The sequence below is a fragment of the Schistocerca gregaria genome, chromosome 7 (genome assembly GCF_023897955.1).
Source record: "Schistocerca gregaria isolate iqSchGreg1 chromosome 7, iqSchGreg1.2, whole genome shotgun sequence".
NCBI lineage: Eukaryota > Metazoa > Arthropoda > Insecta > Orthoptera > Acrididae > Schistocerca > Schistocerca gregaria.
Window position 1 is genome coordinate 65,081,004 of NC_064926.1, and position 20,255 is coordinate 65,101,258.

Genomic DNA, 20,255 nt, shown 5'->3' on the forward strand with positions numbered 1-20,255 from the left:
CAATGGCACCCCATACCACCATGCCGGATGATATGCCAGTACGGCGATGACGAATACACACTTCCAATGTGCGCTCACCGCGATGTCGTCAAACACGGATGCGACCATCAAGATGCTGGAAACAGAACCTGGATTCATCCGAAAAAATGACGTTTTGCCATTCGTGCACCCAGGTTCGTCATCGAGTACACCATCGCAAGCGCTCCTGTCTGTGATGTAGCGTCATGAGTAGCCGTAACCATGGTCTCCGAGCTGATAGTCCATGCTGCTGGAAACGTCGTCGAACTGTTCGTGCAGATGGTTGTCGTCTTGCAAACGTCCCCATCTGTTGACTCAGGGATCGAGACGTGGTTGCACTATCCGTTAGAGCCATGCGGATAAGATGCCTGTCATCTCGACTGCTAGTGATACGAAGCACTTGTGGAACAGCACGGCGTTCCGTATTACCCTCCTGAACCCACCGATTCCATATTCTGCTAACAGTCATTGGATCTCGACCAACGCGAGCAGCAGTGCCGCGATACGATAAACCGCAATCGCGATAGGGTACGATCCGACCTTTATCAAAGTCGGAAACGTGATGGTACGCATCACAACAACGTTTCGCCGGCCGCGGTGGACCCGCGGTTCTAGGCGCGCAGTCCGGAACCGTGCGACTGCTACGGTCGCAGGTTCGAATCCTGCCTCGGGCATGGATGTGTGTGATGTCCTTAGGTTAGTTAGGTTTAAGTAGTTCTAAGTTCTAGGGGACTAATGACCACAGCAGTGGAGTCCCATAGTGCTCAGAGCCATTTGAACCATTTGAACAACGTTTCACCAGGCAACGCCGGTCAACTGCTGTTTGTGTATGTGAAATCGGTTGGAAACTTTCCTCATGTGAGCACGTTGTAGGTGTCGCCACCTGCACCAACCTTGTGTGAATGCTCTGAAAAGCTAATCATTTGCATATCACAGCATCTTCTTCTTGGCGGTTAATTTTCGCGTCTGTAGCGAAATTTCGTGGTGTAGCAATTTTAATGGCCAGTAGTGTAACATGAAACAAAAACAGATACACTCTTTTTTTGCCATTTCAGTATGGATATATCAGTGAAATACAGACTCGCTGTGAATATCGATATTCTGCGGAAAACAATGTTGGTGTATCGATACATCGATGTTTTATCAACAGGCTTAATCGACACTACTGCCACCAGAATTATTTATTTCCTTGCAATGTGTGCTGTGTATGTAAACTGCGGACCTGGAAATGACAGAAAGGCTTCGTGCCGCCCTCAGTGGTTCACATCAAGCCACAGCTCTCGCTATTCGTCCACGAGACTCAGAGGGCCATAGACACGGGTTCACAGGAAGATGCCGTGTTTCTTGACTTTCACAAGGCGTTCGATACAGTTCCCCACAGTCGTTTAATGAACAAAGTAAGAGCATATGGAGTATCAGACCAATTGTGTGATTGGATTGAAGAGTTCGTAGATAACAGAACGCAGCATGTCATTCTCAATGGAGAGAAGTCTTCCGAAGTAAGAGTGATTTCAGATGTGCCGCAGGGGGGTGTTGTAGGACCGTTGCTATTCTCAATATACATAAATGACCTTGTGGATGACATCGGAAGTTCACTGAGGCTCTTTGCGGATGATGCTGTGGTATATCGAGAGGTTGTGACAATGGAAAATTGTACTGAAATGCAGGAGGATCTGAAGCGAATTGACACATGGTGCAGGGAATGGCAATTGAATCTCAATGTAGACAAGTGTAATGTGCTGCGAATAGATAGAGAGAAAGATCGCTTATCATTTAGCTACAATATTGTAGGTCAGCAACTGGAAGCAGTTAATTCGATAAATTATCTGGGAGCACGCATTTGGAGTGATTTAAAATGGAATGATCATATAAAGTTGATCGTCGGTAAAGCAGATGCCAGACTGAGATTCATTGGAAGAATCCTAAGGAAATGGAATCCGAAAACAAAGGAAGTAGGATACAGTACGCTTTTTCTCCCACTGCTTGAATACTGCTCAGCAGTGTGGGATCCGTACCAGATAGGGTTGATAGAAGAGATAGAGAAGATCCAACGGAGAGCAGCGCGCTTCGTTACAGGATTATTCAGTGATCGCGAAAGCGTTACGGAGATGATAGACAAACTCGAGTGGAAGACTTTGCGGGAGAGACGCTCAGTAGCTCGGTACGGGCTTTTGTTAAAGTTTCGAGAACATACTTTCACCGAGGAGTCAAGTAGTATATTTCTCCCACCTGCGTATATCTCGCGAAGAATCCGTAAGGATAAAATCAGCGAGATTAGAGCCCACACAGAGGCATACCGACAGTCCTTCTTTCCACGAACAATACGAGACTGGAATAGAAGGGAGAAACGGTAGAGGTAGTCAAGGTACCCTCCGCCACACACCGTCAGGTGGCTTGAAAAGTATGGATGTAGATGTAGATGTAGCAGTCCACCCACCCCAGCGCCGCCCCACACCTGCACACACCGAGGCTTACTGTGCAGTTTGCCCCCAGTGGCCCCCTCTTCCCCTGGGAACATCTTATACCAGACGAGTGTAGCCCCAATGTTCAAGTGGTAGAGTAATTATGGTGTAGAATCACGTGGAGACAGTGTTTGCGCAGCAATCGCCGACACAGTGTAACCGAGGCGGAAAATAAGTGAAGCGGCCCGCACTCGCCGAGGCAGATGGCAAACCGCCTAACAAACCATCCACAGTGTAACCGAGGCGGAAAATAAGTGAAGCGGCCCGCACTCGCCGAGGCAGATGGCAAACCGCCTAACAAACCATCCACAGTGTAACCGAGGCGGAAAATAAGTGAAGCGGCCCGCACTCGCCGAGGCAGATGGCAAACCGCCTAACAAACCATCCACAGTGTAACCGAGGCGGAAAATAAGTGAAGCGGCCCGCACTCGCCGAGGCAGATGGCAAACCGCCTAACAAACCATCCACAGTGTAACCGAGGCGGAAAATAAGTGAAGCGGCCCGCACTCGCCGAGGCAGATGGCAAACCGCCTAACAAACCATCCACAGGCTGGCCGCCACTCCGGAACTCGGCACTGATCCCCCGCGCGGCTAGCCGGCTGCGCATTTATTTCCTTATTCGCTGTTTTCTTTCGGTCTGTTGTCTGTGTAGAAGAATAGATGGAATGGTGCACGTGAATTGACACGAATATTGCGCATAATATTTTAACATAATTTCAGATTTGTCGGTAACAAGCCGGCCGGAGAGGCCGAGCGGTTCTAGGCGCTACAGACTGGAACCGCGAGACCGCTACGGTCGCAGCTTTGATTCCTGCCTCAGGCATGGATGTGTGTGATGTCCTTAGGTTTAAGTAGTTCTGAGTTGTAGGGGACCGATGACCTTAGAAGTTAAGTCCCATAACGCTCAGAATCATTTCAACAATTTTTTTTTTTTTTTTTTTTTTTTTTTTTTTTTTTTTTTTTTTGTCGGCAACAATTATTTCCCGGATTATAGTTCGGTGGGGAGGTGGGCGCCGCTTCGCGCAGCTGCCACTGCGCTGCTTGTCGCCAGTCTATTTGGGGGGGGGGGGGGGAGGGGGGGCAGCAGACAGACTCGCTTCACTGCGTGGGCGGCCCATCTTCCACCTCTCACCAACGATTTTGAAGAAACAGGCACTCGGTGACAAAATATGATTCTCGCTCTCTCACACCTTTACTCGCCATACTCTCCAGCTTCATGATGAACTATCACTGGCAGCATCTTATCTTAGATGAAGAGTCGTCTTCAGATGTAGAAGAAACCTCGAGTGTGCTCCTGTGAAAATGTGTTCCGATCCTTGCTGTTGTTGTTGCACCAGGTGATCAAAAAGTCAGTATAAAATTGAAAACTTAATAAACCACGGAATATTGTAGTTAGAGAGGTAAAAATTGACTGACATGTTTGGAATGACATGGGGTTTAATTACAACAAAAAAAAACAGAGCTCACAAAATGTCTGACAGATGGCGCTGGACAGCAAAACGTCAGTGACTGCGCACGACAATCGTGTATAAAAGGAGCTGTAATGAGAGAGAGAATCAGATGCGCCAGCAGTCGCAGCATGTTGATGTTAGCTGAAAAGGCGCTTTTAGTGGAGCTGTATTATCAGTATGGGGAATGTGCTAGTTCAGCGTTACGATCCTATCGCCATAGGAAGAAGATTCGAACGGGTAAACGTCCGTTGACAAATGCAGCTGTGGCGAAAATGATTTCAAAGTTCGAAGCCACGGGCTGTTTAGACGATAGACCCCGTAGTGGCCGACCGAGCACAAGGCGTAATGCTAAGAAATAGAGACTGTAGCGGGTTCGTCTGTGCACGGGGATCTCAGCGCTCGTGCAGTCGCACGTCGCACCGGCATTCCATATAAAAATGGCTCTGAGCACTATGGGACTTAACATCTATGGTCATCAGTCCCCTAGAACTTAGAACTACTTAAGCGTAACTAACCTAAGGACATCACACACATCCATGACCGAGGCAGGATTCGAACCTGCGACCATAGCAGTCGCGCGGTTCCGGACTGAGCGCCTTAACCGCGAGACCACCGCGGCCGGCATTCCACACACTACTGTTATGGTTGTCACTTAGGATACCCTCCGATGCTATCCGCACAAAATGCATCGGCATCATGAACTGTTACCTGGCGATTTAGTGAAGCGGAGGGCATTTGCGGTGTGGGCGTTTCAAAAGATGGCGGAAGATGACGATTCGTTGAGTAACGTGTTGTGGACCGACGAAGCTCGTTTCACTCTCCGAGGGTCTGTCAACGCCCACAACTGCAGAATGGGGGCTACCGAAAATCCTAGAACTGTCGTGGAAACTCCATTGCACGACGAGAAAGTCACGGTATGGGTTGGATTTACATCTACCGTTATCGGGCCTTTTTTCTTCGAGGAAATGCGTGATTCTGGTTTTGTAACTGCTACCGTGACGGGTGAGAGGTACGCCGATATATTTCAGAATCGCATCATCCCCAGCCTGGCTGATAAAAACCTGCTCGAACGTACGATCTTTATGCAGGATGGCGCTCCACCCCATATTGCTAGGAATGATGGTTTACATATTGAGCATTTCCTGTAAAGAACATCATCTTTGCTTTGTCTTACTGTGTTACGCTAATTATTGCTATTCTGATCATATGAAGCTCCATCTGTCGGACATTCTTTGAACTTTTGTATTGTTTTGGTTCTAATAAAACCTCATATTATTCCAAGCATGTGTGTTAACTTGTACCTCTCTATCTACATTATTCTATAATTTATTCAGTTTTGAAATTTGTACTGACTTTTTGATCACCCTGTCCATTAATGACCTTGTAGGCAATATTAACAGCAAAATCTGGCTTTTTGCAGGTGATGTAATTACCTTTAATGAAGTACTATCTGAGAGAAGCTGCATAAATATTAAGTCTGATCTCGATAAGCTTTCAGCGTGATACAGAGATTGGCAACTTGCTCTAAATGTTCAGAAATGTAAGATGTTGCCCTTCCCAAAACGAAAAAACGTAATATCGTATGACTAAAATATCACTGAGTCGCTGTGGGAATCGGCCAGCTCATGCAAACACGTGGGTGTAACATTTTGTACGGATACGAAATGGAATGATCACATAGTGTAAGTAGGCTGTTTAGGTTCTTATATTGGTAACGCCGCCGCCACGTAGGGCTCTGTATGAAAATCACTGGCTGTGCTGTGTGCAGTCTGTCGCTGGTTTGCATTGTTGTCTGCCACTGTAGTGTTGGGCAGCGGCAGCTGGATGTGAGCAGCGCGTAGCGTTGCGCAGTTGGAGGTGAGCCGCCAGCAATGGTAGATGTGGGGAGAGAGATGGCGGAGTTTTGAAATTTGTAAGGCTGGATGTCATGAACTGCTATATATATTTTGACTATTAAGGTAAATACATTGTTTGTTCTGTATTAAAATCTTTCATTTGCTAACTATGCCTGTCAGTAGTTAGTGCCTTCAGTAGTTTGAATATTTTATTTAGCTGGCAGTAGTGGTGCTCGCTGTATTGCAGTAGCTTGAGTAACGAAGATTTTTGTGAGGTAAGTGATTTTTGAAACGTATAGGTTCATGTTAGTCAGAGCCATTCTTTTGTAGGCATTTTTGAAAGTCAGATTGCGTTGCGCTTAAAATATTGTGTGTCAGCTTAAGCACAGTCGTGTATAATTGTTCAAAGGGGACGTTTCAATAGGTTCAGTCGTGGGAAATGGAGGTGGTAGACTTCGGTCCATTTGTAGAATACTGGGGAAGTGCAATCAGTATACGAAAGGGATTGCGTACAAATGACTTGTGAGGACGGTTCTAGGACGTTGCTCAAGTTCGTAGCACCCGTAACAGATACTGTTAACAGGGGATATTGAACATATACAGAGAAGGGCAGCACAGCTTTGTTCAAGCCGTGGGACAGTGCCACAGAATACTGAACGAAATGAACTGGCACACTCTTGAAGACAGACGTAAAATAAACTGAGAAAGTCTATTAGCCGGCCAGGGTGGCCGAGCGGTTCTAGGCGCTACAGTCTGGAACCGCGCGACTGCTACGGTCGGAGGTTCGAATCCTGCCTCGGGCATGGATGTGTGTGATGTCCTTAGGCTAGTTAGGTTTAAGTAGTTCTAAGTTATAGCGGACTGATGACCTCAGAAGTTGAGTCCCATAGTGCTCAGAGCCATTTGAACCAAAGTCTATTAACCAAGTTCCAAGTACCGGCTTTAAATGATTACTGTAGGGAAATACTACAGCTCCCTACGTATCGCTCACAGGGGCATAGTGAGAATAAGATTAGAATAATGGCTGCACGCATTGCAACAATCTTGCTTCCCGCGCCCCATGCGCGAATCGAATAGGAAAAAGCCCTAATAACTGGTACAATGGGACGTATCGCCTGCCGTTCATCTGACAGTCGTTTGCAGAGTATAGTTGGCGATTTCACTTATGGTCGTAGATATTGTGTTATTTCAGAATTAACCAACCTACTGCAAGAATTTCCAAAAGTTTGCATTGAAAAACTGGAGTCGCTATGAGTTTGCATTTGGGGCATGTTAGCTCGTATATTTTTGTATATGGAAAGTACATAGCTCATATACTGAAGTAGAAGGATCACCAATACACTGACGGAAAAGAAAATACCAAGAAGGAGTTGTGCATTATAAACGAAAGCCGACAGTTGTGTTTCTACGTCTGAAAGATCGTGTCTTTTCAGACTGCGCCACAGTCGCATAAGGGTGGCGCTAGTAACGTTAGTTACCTCTGCTATTGGGGGTGATGAATTCATGTTAGACAAGAATGCCTTTCAAAAATGGTTCAAATGACTCTGAGCACTATAGGACTTAACATCTGAGGTCATCTGTCCCCTAGAACTTAGAACTACTTAAACCTAACTACTCTAAGGACATCACACACATCCATGCCCGAGGCAGGATTCGAACTTTCGACCGTAGCAGCAGCGCGGTTCCGGACTGAAGCGCCTAGATCCGCTCGGCCACAGCGGCCGGCAAGAGACAAAGATGGCATTATCAACGTATCGGTGAGTTTCAATGAGGCTGTATGGTTAATGCTTCGCGAAGCTCCATGTTCCGTCTGTGATACTGCAAAAAGACTTAGCTGGAAAGTAGTCACTGTACATTATTCCCATCGGCGGTGGCCACGAAAGCGCACAGTCACAACAACGTCGAGCTCCGGGCAAGCACGCGGAGCTATCAAGAGGAACGGCCATGGTGTGCGGCGTATGGTTATGGCGCAGTGTATTGCGTCTGCACCAGGAGTCTGAGCAGCAGTTGGCTCCACAGTGACACAAACAACTGTCAGAAACCGGTTGCTTCAACAACAGATCTGAGCCAGGCGCCCTGTAACGTGCGCTCCACTGAACCCAAACCACAGCCATTTGCGACTTAATTAGTGTCAAGCGAGAGGTCATTCGACGGCAGGGTGCGGTCTATTGTGTTTCCTCATGAGAGCTTCTTGTCCCGGTCAGTGCCAGTGATGGCCGTGTGTTGTTTAGGACTTGGCCAGCTGAAGACCTGCCAGCAACCTGTCTGTGTGATAGGCACAATACACATATACAGGGTGTTTCAAAAATGACCGGTATATTTGAAACGGCAATAAAAATTAAACGAGCAGCGATAGAAATACAGTTTGTTGCAATATGCTTGGGACAACAGTATATTTTCAGGCGGACAAACTTTCGAAATTACAGTAGTTACAATTTTCAACAACAGATGGCCCCTCAAGTGATGTGAAAGATATAAAAGAGAACGCAGTCTGTGGGTGCGCCATTCTGTGCGTCGTCTTTCTGCTGTAAGCTTGTGCTGTTCACCACGTGCAAGTGTGCTGTGGACAACATGGTTTATTCCTTAGAGCAGAGGATTTTTCTGGTGTTGGAATTCCACCGCCTAGAACACAGTGTTGTTGCAACAAGACGAAGTTTTCAACGGAGGTTTAATGTAACCAAAGGACCGAAAAGCGATACAATAAAGGATCTGTTTGAAAAATTTCAGCGGACTGGGAACGTGACGGATGAACGTGCTGGAAAGGTAGGGCGACCGCGTACGGCAACCACACAGGGCAACACGCAGCTAGTGCAGCAGGTGATCCAACAACGGCCTCGGGTTTCCGTTCGCCGTGTTGCAGCTGCAGTCCAAATGACGCCATCGTCCACGTATCGTCTCATGCGCCAGAGTTTACACCTCTATCCGTACAAAATTCAAACGCGGCAACCCCTCAACGCCGCTACCATTGCTGCACGAGAGACATTCGCTAACGATATAGTGCACAGGATTTGGTTTACTGACGAAGCTTATTTTTACCTGGTCGGCTTCGTCGATAAACAGAACTGGCGCATATGGGGAACCGAAAAGCCCCATGTTGCAGCCCCATCGTCCCTGCATCCTCAAAAAGTACTGGTCTGGGCCGCCATTTCTTCCAAAGGAATCATTGGCCATTTTTCAGATCCGAAACGATTACTGCATCACGCTATCTGGACATTCTTCGTGAATTTGTGGCGGTACAAACTGCCTTAGACGACACTGCGAACACCTCGTGGTTTATACAAGATGGTGCCCAGCCACATCGCACGGCCGACGTCTTTAATTTCCTGAATGAATATTTCGATGATCGTGTGATTGCTTTGGTCTATCCGAAACATACAGGAGGCGGCATGGATTGGCCTCTCTATTCGCCAGACATGAACCCCTGTGACTTCTTTCTGTGGGGACACTTGAAAGACCAGGTGTACCGCCAGAATCCAGAAACAATTGAACAGCTGAAGCAGTACATCTCTTCTGCATGTGAAGCCATTCCGCCAGACACGTTGTCATAGGTTTTGGTTAATTTCATTCAGAGACTACGCCATATTATTGCTACGCATGGTGGATATGTGGAAAATATCGTGCTATAGAGTTTCCCAGACCGCAGCACCATCTGTTGTTGACAGTTGTAACTACTGTAATTTCGAAACTTTGTCTGCCTGAAAATGTACTGTTGTCCCAAGCATATTGCAACAAACGGTGTATTTCTATCGCTGCTCGTTTAGTTTGTATTGCCGTTTCAAATATACCGGTCATTTTTGAAACACCCTGTACTTGGAGCCATTGTCTGGAGTGCGATTTCGTGTGACAGCAGGAGCACTCTCGTCGTTATCCCACGCCCTCTGGCCGCAAATATGTATTCAGTCCGGTGATTCGATCTGTTGTGGTGCCATTCATGAACAGCATTCCAGGGGGTGTTTTCCAGCATACAGCTATTGTAGCCCAATAGGCTCTACAGAGTACCGACACGGTGCTTTAGCCTGCTCCATCACCGATCTGTCTCTGATCGAGCGCATATGAGACATCATCGGACGACAGATCCAGTGCTATCCACAACCAGCATTAACCATACCGTTATTGACCGACCCAGTGCAAGAGACACGGACCTCCACCCCACAAACTGACACCCGAGACCTGTACAACACATTGCATGTACGCTTACATGCTTTCAGTCAACATTTTGGAACTTACTCTGGTTATTAGTGTACTTTCCCTTCATATTTGCGACGGGCTTATCTCACACTTAAATTAACCTGTGATCTTGCAATGTTAATCACTCAAATATACTACCAAAGCAGCCCACAAAGTTCATTACTCCACAGTAATTATTATTTGGTGGTCGATTTTTTCTTCTGTCAGTGTATTGCCGGCCGGGGTGGCCAAGCGGTTCTGGGCGCTTCAGTCTGGAACCGCGCTGCTGCTAAGGTCGAAAGTTCGAATCCTGCCTCGGGCATGGATGTGTGTGCTGTCATTAGGTTAGTTAGGTTTAAGTAGTTCTAAGTTCTAGGGAACTGATGACCTCAGAAGTTAAGTCCCATAGTACTGAGAGCCATTTGAACCATTTGTCAGTGTATTGACAATGTCTCTGTTCAACCTGTTCTCACACACCTGCATTCAATAAAGGGACATAGACGGTTAATTTACAGCCTTTCCCAATCGTACTTCACGACGTCTTCTCAATCGCAAAAGGCTGCGCAAAGTATATTCACATAAAAATTTGAAAATTAAGAGCAGTTTCCCCCTACGAAACATACACTATGTGGTCGAAAGTATCCAGAAACCTGGCTGAAAATGACTTACAAGTTCGTGGCGCCCTCCATCGGTAATGCTGGAATTCAGTATGGTGTTGGTCTACACTTAGCCTTGATGACAGTTTCCAAACTCGCAGGGATACGTTCAGTCACGTGCTGGAACGTTTCTTGGGGAATGGCAACCCATTCTCCACACGGAGTGTTGCACTGAGATGAGGTATCGATGTTGTTCAGCGAGGCCTGGCACGAAGTCGGCGTTCCAAAACATTCCAAAGGTGTTATATAGGATTCAGGTCAGGACTCTCTCGAGGCCAGTCCATTACAGCGATGTTATTGTGTAACCACTCCTCCACAGGCCGTGCATTATGAACAGGTGCTCGATCATGTTGAAAGATGCAGTCGCCATATCCGAATTGCTCTTCAACAGTGCGAAATAAGAAGGTACTTAAAACATCAATGGAGTCCTGTGCTGTGATAGTGCCACGCAAAACAAGAATGGGTGCAAGCTCCCTCCATGAGAAACGCGACCACACCATGACACCACCGCCTTCGAATTTTACTGTTGGCACTACACACGCTCGCAGATGACGTTCACCGGACATTCGCCACACCCACACCCTGCCATCGGATCGCCACATTGTATACCGTGATTCGTCACGGTATACAATGTTTTTCCACTGTTCAATCGTCCACTCTTTACTCTCCTTACTCCAACCAAGGCGTCGTTTGGCATTTACCGGCGTGATGTGTGACTTTTGAGCAGCCGCTCGACCATGAAACCCAAGTTTTCTCACCTCCCGCTTAACTGTCATAGTACTTGCTGTGGATCCTGATGCTGTTTAGAATTCCCGTGTGACGGTCAGGATCGATGTCTGCCTACTTCACATAACGACCGTCTTGATTTGATGGTGGTCTCTGTCAGTCAACAGACGAGGTCGACCTGTGTTGTACGTGTTACTTCACGTTTCCACTTCACTATCACATCGTAAACAGTGGACCTAGGGAAGTTTAGGAGTGTGGAAATCTCGCATACACGAGTGACACCCAATCACCTGACCACGTTCAAAGTCCGTGAGTTCCACAGAGCGTCCCAGTCTTCTCTCTCACGATGTCTAATGAGGTTGCTGATTCGGAGTACCTGGAAGTAGGTGGCTGCACAATGCAGCCAATATGAAAAAATGTTGTTGGGGGTGTCCGGATACTGTCGAGCACATAGTGTTGTGCCCCTTTGACAGTCTTAGAACGTTTCATCTGCCTCTGTCACAGTACGTGGGAAGAATGCTGCCCCTCAGTAGTTCAAAACTACACTTGTGTGAGAAACCGTACTGTGCGCGGACGTACAGTACAGGTAAATCACGCCTTGGACAAGTATGTGCCGAAAAACTTGGTTACGGACGGAAAAGACCCACCGTGGTTTTAACAGCGCAATTAGGAGAATGCTCAGGAAGCAAAGACAGTTGCACTCGCGGTACAAGAAAGACCGGGAGAATGAGGACAGGCAAAAGGTAGTAGAGATTCGTGCTGCTGTATAAAGAGCGATGCGCGAAGCATACAACCACTACCACCGTCATACCTTAGCAAAAGATCTTGCTGAAAACCCAAAGAAATTCTGGTCTTAAGTAAAATCGGTGTCGAAGGCTTCCATCCAGTCACTGACTGATCAGTCTGGCCTGGCAACGAAAGACAGCAAAACGAAAGCTGAAATTTTAAATTTATCATTTGAGAAATCTTTAACGCAGGAGGGTCGTATAAACATACAGCCGTTTGAGTCTCGTACAGATTCCCGTATGGATGAAATACTGATAGACATCCCTGGGGTTGTGAAGCAGCTGAATGGGTTGAAAATAAATAAATCGCCAGGTCCTGATAGGATTCCAGTTCGGTTTTACAGAGAGTACCGCATTGGCTCCTTCCTTAGCTTGCATTTATCGTCGAATCTCTTGCCCAACGTAAAGTCCCGAGCGACTGGAAAAAAGCGCAGGTGACGCCTGTATATAAGAAGGGTAGAAGGACGGATCCTCAAAATTACAGACCAATATCCCTAACATTAGTTTGTTGCAGGATTCTCGAACATATTCTCAGTTCGAATATAATGAACTTCCTTGAGACAGAGAAGTTGCTGTCCATGCGAAACGCAACTCGCCCTTTTTTCACGTGAAATCTTGCAAACCATGGATGAAGGGTATCAGACGGATGCCATATTCCTTGACTTCCGGAAAGCGTTTGACTCGGTGCCCCACTGCAGACTCCTAACTAAGGTACGAGCATATGAGATTGGTTCCCAAATATGTGATTGTCTCGAAGACTTCTTAAGTAATAGAACCCAGTACGTTGTCCTCGATGGTGAGTGTTCATCGAGGTGAGGGTATCATCTGGAGTGCCCCAGGGAAGTGTGGTAGGTCCGCTGTTGTTTTCTACACGCATGGAAATTGAAATAAGAACATCGTGAATTCATTGTCCCAGGAAGGGGAAACTTTATTGACACATTCCTGGGGTCAGATACATCACATGATCACACTGACAGAACCACAGGCACATAGACACAGGCAACAGAGCATGCACAATGTCTGCACTAGTACAGTGTATATCCACCTTTCGCAGCAATGCAGGCTGCTATTCTCCCATGGAAACGATCGTAGAGATGCTGGATGTAGTCCTATGGAACGGCTTGCCATGCCATTTCCACCTGGCGCCTCAGTTGGACCAGCGTTCGTGCTGGACGTGCAGACCGCGTGAGGTTTGGATGTACCGTGCACTATTCAGTGTCCTCTCGACGATCACCAGAGGTGTACGGCCAATGTAGGAGATCGCTCCCCACACCATGATGCCGGGTGTTGGCCCTGTGTGCCTCGGTCGTATGCAGTCCTGATTGTGGCGCTCACCTGCACGGCGCCAAACACGCATACGACCATCATTGGCACCAAGGCAGAAGCGACTCTCATCGCTGAAGACGACACGTCTCCATTCGTCCCTCCATTCACGCCTGTCGCGACACCACTGGAGGTGGGCTGCACGATGTTGGGGCGTGAGCGGAAGACGGCCTAACGGTGTGCGGGACCGTAGCCCAGCTTCATGGAGACGGTTGCGAATGGTCCGCGCCGATACCCCAGGAGCAACAGTGTCCCTAATTTGCTGGGAAGTGGCCGTGCGGTCCCCTACGGCATTGCTTAGGACCGTACGGTCTTGGCGTGCATCCGTGCGTCGCTGCGGTCCGGTCCCAGGTCGACGGGCACGTGCACCTTCCGCCGACCACTGGCGACAACATCGATGTACTGTGGAGACCTCAAGCCCCACGTGTTGAGCAATTCGGCGGTACGTCCACCCGGCCTCCCGCATGCCCACTATACGCCCTCCGTCAACTGCACATACGGTTCACGTCCACGCTGTCGCGGCATGCTACCAGTGTTAAAGACTGCGATGGAGCTCCGAATGCCACGGCAAACTGGCTGACACTGACGGCGGCGGTGCACAAATGCTGAGCAGCTAGCGCCATTCGACGGCCAACACCGCGGTTCCTGGTGCGTCCGCTGTGCCGTGCGTGTGATCATTGCTTGTACAGCCCTCTCGCAGTGTCCGGAGCAAGTATGGTGGGTCTGACACACCGGTGTCAATGTGTTCTTTTTTCCATTTCCAGGAGTGTATATACATAAATGATATTTTGGATAGGGTGGATAGCAATGTGCGGCTGCTTGCTGATGATGCTGTGGTGTACGAGAAGGTGTCGTCGTTGAGAGACTGTAGGAGAATACAAGATGACTTGGACAGGATTTGTGATTGGTGTAAAGAATGGCAGCTACCTCTAAATATAGATAAATGTAAATTAATGCAGATGAATAGGAAAAAGAATCCCGTAATGTTTGAATACTCCATTAGTAGTGTATCGCTTGACACAGTCACGTCGATTAAATATTTGGGCGTAACAGTGCATAGCGATATGAAGTGGGACAAGCATGTAATGGCAGTTGTAGGGAAGGCGGATAGTTGTCTTCGGTTCATTGGTAGACTTTTTGGAAGATGTTGTTCATCTGTTAAGGAGACCGCATATAAAACACTAATACGACCTATTCTTGAGTACTGCTCGAGCGTTTGGAATCCCTATCACGTCGGATTGAGGGAGGACATACAAGCAATTCAGAGGCGGGCTGCTAGATTTGTTACTGGTAGGTTTGATCAACACGCGAGTGTTACGGAAATGCTTCAGAAACTCGGGTGGGAGTCTCTAAAGGAAAGGAGGCGTTCTTTTCCTGCATCGCTACTGAGGAAATTTAGAGAACCAGCATTTGAGGCTGATTGCAGTACAATTTTACTGCCGCCAACTTATATTTCGTGGAAAGTCCACAAAGATAAGATAAAAGAGATTATGGCTCGTACAGAGGCATATAGGCAGTCATTTTTCCCTCGTTCTGTTTGGGAGTGGAACAGGGAGAGGAGATGCTAGTTGTGGTACGAGGTACCCTCCGCCACGCACCTTATGGCGGATTGCGGAGTATGTATGTCTATACAAGGGCGATGTACTCGAGGACAATATTATGGAAATGGAAGAGGAGGTAGATGAAGATGAAATGGGAGATATGATACTGCGTGAGGAGTTTGACAGAGCGCTGAAAGACTTAAGTCGAAACAAGGCCCCGGGAGTAGACAACATTCCATTAGAACTACTGACGGCTTTGGGAGAGCCAGCCCTGGCAAAACTGTATCATCTGGTGAGCAAGATGTACGAGACAGGCGAAATACCCTCAGACTTCAAGAAGAATATAATAATTTCAGTCCCAAAGAAAGCAGGTGTTGACAGATGTGAAAATTACTGAACTATCAATAAGTCACAGCTACAAAATGCTAACACGAATTCTTTACAAACGAATGGAAAAACTGGTAGAAGCCGACCTCGAGGAAAATCAGTTTGGATTCCGTAGAAATGTTGGAACACGTAAGGCAATACTGAACTTACGACTTATCTTAGAAGAAAGATTAAGGAAAGGCAAAGCTACGTTTCTAGCATTTGTAGACTTAGAGAAAGCTTTCGACAATATTGACTGGAATACTCTCTTTCAAATTCTAAAGGTAGCAGGGGTAAAATACAGGGAGCGAAAGGCTATTTACAATTTGTACAGAAACTAGATGGCAGTTTTAAGAGTCGAGGGGCATGAAAGGGAAGCAGTGGTTGGGAAGGGAGTGAGACAGGGTTGTAGCATCTCCCCGGTGTTATTCAATCTGTATATTGAGCAAGCAAAAAAGTAAATAAAAGAAAAATTCGGAGTAGGTATTAAAATCCATGGAGAAGAAATAAAAAACTTTGAGGTTCGCCGATGACCTTATAATTCTATCAGAGACAGCAAAGGACTTGGAAGAGCAGTTGAACGGAATGGACAGTGTCTTGAAGGAGGATATAAGATGAACATCAACAAAAGCAAAACGAGGATAATGGAATGTAGTCGAATTAAGTAGGGTAATGCTGAGGGAATTAGATTAGGAAGTGAGACACTTAAAGCAGTAAAGGAGTTTTGCTATTTGGGGAGCAAAATATGTGATATAAAATGTAGATTGGCAATGGCAAGGAAAGTGTTTCTGAAGAAGAGAAATTTGTTAACGTCGAGCATAGATTTAAGTGCCAGGAAGTCGTTTCTGAAAGTATTTGTTTGGATTGTAGCCATGTATGGAAGTGAAACATGGACGATAATTAGTTTGGACAAGAAGAGAATAGAAGCTTTCGAAATATGGTGCTACAGAAGAATGCCGGAGATTAGATGGGTTGATCACATAACTAATGGTGAAGTATTGAATGGAATTGGGGAGGAGTTTGTGGCACAACTTGACAAAAAGAAGGGACCGGTTAGTAGGATATGTTCTGAGGCATCAAGGGATCACAAATTTAACATTGGAGGGCAGCGTGGAGGGTAAAAATCGTAGAGGGAGACCAAGAGATGAATACACTAAGCAGATTGAGGAGGATGTAGGTTGCAGTAGGTACTGGGAGCTGAAGAACCTTGCACAGGATAGGGTAGCATGGGGAGTTGCATCAAACCAGGCTCAGGACTGAAGACCACAACGACAACAATGTAGATGTAGATGTGGACGTACTCACCCTCACTACAGAACCGCCTGTGCATCACTTGCTCACCGCGAGAGAGCGGCTCTAGGCCGCTGAGTTCGAAGGCATCGTTGATGCGTCTGCAGACGCAGTCGAGGAGTGCGGTGTCGTTGGCCAGCAACAGACCCAGCAGCGACACGGCGGGGTGCATGGCGGGTGGGGACAGGCGCAGTGCAGCCTAGCGGGAGCCTCTGCGCGGGACGAGTACACCGCAGCAAGTGTGCCCGTCTTCCTTTCTGCTGCGAGAGTCGCCAGCTGCCACGCACTGCCGTCACAGGAAGTTATTCGCTCGTTTTATGCGGGAAAACCAGTTGTGAGCGAAGGTGGAAAAGCAGAACGGTGGAAAGAGTGTATAGAGGGTCTGAAAAAGGGCGATGTACCGGGTGACCAAAAAGTCACTATAAATTTGAAAACTGAATAAATCACGGAGTAATGTAGATAGAGAGGTACAAATTGACACACATGCTTGGAATGACATGGGGGTTTATTAGAAGAAAAAAATACAAACGCTCAAAAAATATCCGACAGATGGCGCTTCATCTGACCAGAATAGCAATAATTATCATAACAAAGTAAGACAACGCAAAGATGATGTTCTTTACAGGAAATGCTCAATATGTCCACCATCATTCCTCAACAATACCTGTAGTCGAGGAATAATGCTATGAACAGCTATGTAAAGCATGTCCGGAATTATGGTGAGGCATTGGCGTCGGATGTTGTCTTTCAGCATCCCTAGAGATGTCGCTCGATCACGATACATTGCGACTTCAGGTAACCCCAAAGCCAATAATCGCACGGACTGACGTCTGGGGACCTGGGAGGCCAAGTATGACGAAATTGGCGGCTGAGCACACTCCCATCACCAAACGACGCGCCATTCTGCATAAACATTTTACGTTCCAACAGGTGTTTATCAGCCAGGCTGGGGATGATGCGATTCTGTAACATATCGGCGTACCTCTCACCCGTCAAGGTAGCAGTTTAGCTGTCCAGCGCCATCTGTCGGACATTTTGTGAACTTAGTTTTTGGTTCTAATAAAACCCCACGTCATTTCAAGAATGTGTGTCAATTTTTACCTATCTATCTACATTATTCCGTGGTTTATTAAGTTTTCAAGTTTATACTGACTTTTTGATCACCCTGTACTTCACGGCAATATTATGGAAGTGGTAGAGGACGTAGATGAAGATGAAGCGGGAGATATGATACTGCGTGAAGAATTTTACACAGCACTGAAAGACCTATGACATCGCGACCAGTGCCAATCTCCGATATAAGGAACACTCAGCATCCTCAATGGCATGCTCTGTCACCTTGGACATAATCACAGCTTGAGCACATAATCCACAATATGTGTTCCAACATATTTACTGTCAGACATGACCCTGGGTCGAATGTACATATAAAAGCCTCGTATGGCATAGGCTGACAAAAAAAAGTTTACTCACTGTGGCAGATAATCATGGAAGACACAACATTTATTCTGAAATTATGTCAAGAATAGGAGCCTGACAAGAGAACCTCCCCATCGCCCCCCCCCCCCCCCTTCAGATTTAGTTATAAGTTGGCATCTTTGCTGATGATATAAGTATAGTAATCACACCCGACAAACAAGAATTAACTGATGAAATTGTCAATAACGTCTTTCAGAAAATTACTAAGTGGTTCCTTGTAAACGGACTCGCACTGAATTTTGATAAGACACAGTACATACAGTTCCGTACAGTAAATGGTATGACGCCATTAATAAATATAGACCTTAATCAGAAGCATATAGCTAAGGTAGAATATTCAAAATTTTTAGGTGTGTCCATTGATGAGAGATTAAACTGGAAAAACACATTGATGATCTGCTGAAACGTTTGAGTTCAGCTACTTATGCAATAAGGGTCATTGCAAATTTTGGTGATAAACATCTTAGTAAATTAGCTTACTACGCCTATTTTCACTCATTGCTTGCATATGGCATCATATTTTGGGGTAATTCATCACTGAGGAATAAAGTATTTATCGCACAAAAGCGTGTCATCAGATTAATAGCTGGAGTCCACCCAAGATCATCCTCCAGACATTTATTTAAGGATCTAGGGATAGTCACAGTAGCTTCTCAGTACATATACTCTCTTTAGAAATTTGTTATTAACAACCAAACCCAATTCAAAAGTAATAGCAGTGTGTATATCTACAATACTAGGAGAAAGGATGATCTTCACTATTCAAGATTAAATCTAACTTTGGCACAGGAAGGGGTGAATTATACTACCACTATTGTCTTTGGTCACTTACCAAATAGTATCAAACGTCTGACAGATAACCAACAAGTATTTAAGAAGAAATTAAAAGAATTTCTGAATGACAACTCCTTCTACTCCATAGAGGAATTTTTAGATATAAATTTAAAAAAAAGAAAAAACCAAACAAAAAATTATTTAAAAAATTAAAAAATTAAAAAAAATAAAAAAGTTGTTATATTAACTTGATTATGTTGTTAAATTAACTTCATTATGTCATGTATTGGAAAATTTTACTCGTTCCACATTATTACGAAATATCGTATTCATGATCCATGGAACTAGTATTAATCTAATCTAATCTAATCTAGGCCTTGAAAAACTGAACACAGATCAATCGAGAAAACAGGAAGAAGTTGTGCGGAACTATGAAAAAAATAAGCAAAATATACAAACTGATTAGTCCATGCGCAAGATATGCAACATCAAGTAGAGTGTGTTTTCAGGAGCGCCGTGGTCCCCTGGTTAGCGTGAGCAGCTGTGGAACAAGAGGTCCTTGGTTCAAGTATTCCCTCGAGCTTAAAGTTTAATTTTTTATTTTCACACAACTATTATCTGTCCGTCCGTTGTTTCAGTTTATGTGACAAACTCTTATGTTTTCATTACTTTTTTGGGAGTGATTATCACATCCACAAGAAAACCTAAAGCGGGCAAGGTATAAGAATCTTTTTACCCATTCGCCAAGTGTACAAGTTAGGTGGGTCGACAACATATTCCTGTCATGGACGCACATGCCGTCACCAGTGTCGTATAGAATATATCAGGCGTGTTTTCCTGCGGAGGAATCGATTGACCTATGACCTTCCGATCAAACGTTTTCGGTTCCCATTGGAGAGGCACGTCCTTCCATCTATTAATCGCACGGTTTTGCGGTGCGGTCGCAAAACACAGACACTAAACGTATTAAAGTGAACAGAGGCGTCAATGAACGAACGGACAGATCATAACTTTGCGAAAATAAAGAAAGTAAACTTTTCACTCGAGGGAAAACGTGAACCTAGGACCTCTCGTTCCACAGCTGCTCACGCTAACCACGGGACCACGGCGCTCCTGAGCTCATACTCTCCTAGATATTGCGTATCTTGCACATCGACTACTCAGTTTATATATTTTGCTTATTTCTTTTCTTAGTTCCACACAACTTCTTCCTGTTTTCTCGGTTGATTTGTGTTCAGTTTTTCAAGGCCTATCCACTGTGCCAACTTATAACTAAATTTGAGGGGGGTACGATGGGGAGGTTCCCTAGTGAGAAGTATTTGCCACATTTGATGCATACAAGTAATGTGAATCATGTGACACATGAAGATGTGCCTGTTAAC

At 45.9% G+C, this 20,255-nt stretch overlaps 1 protein-coding gene across 1 annotated transcript in view; it reads right to left on the reverse strand.

Moving 5' to 3' along the window:
- The window catches only part of LOC126281523 (uncharacterized), a 124,264-nt gene extending 107,405 nt beyond the window's left edge, over positions 1–16,859 (reverse strand). Inside the window, exon 1 of the mRNA XM_049980564.1 lies at positions 16,636–16,859. Within this exon, the coding sequence (XP_049836521.1) occupies positions 16,636–16,792 (157 nt within the window). The 5' untranslated portion in view covers positions 16,793–16,859. The remainder of the gene's footprint in view (positions 1–16,635) is intronic.
- Between the last annotated feature and the right edge of the window lie 3,396 nt (positions 16,860–20,255).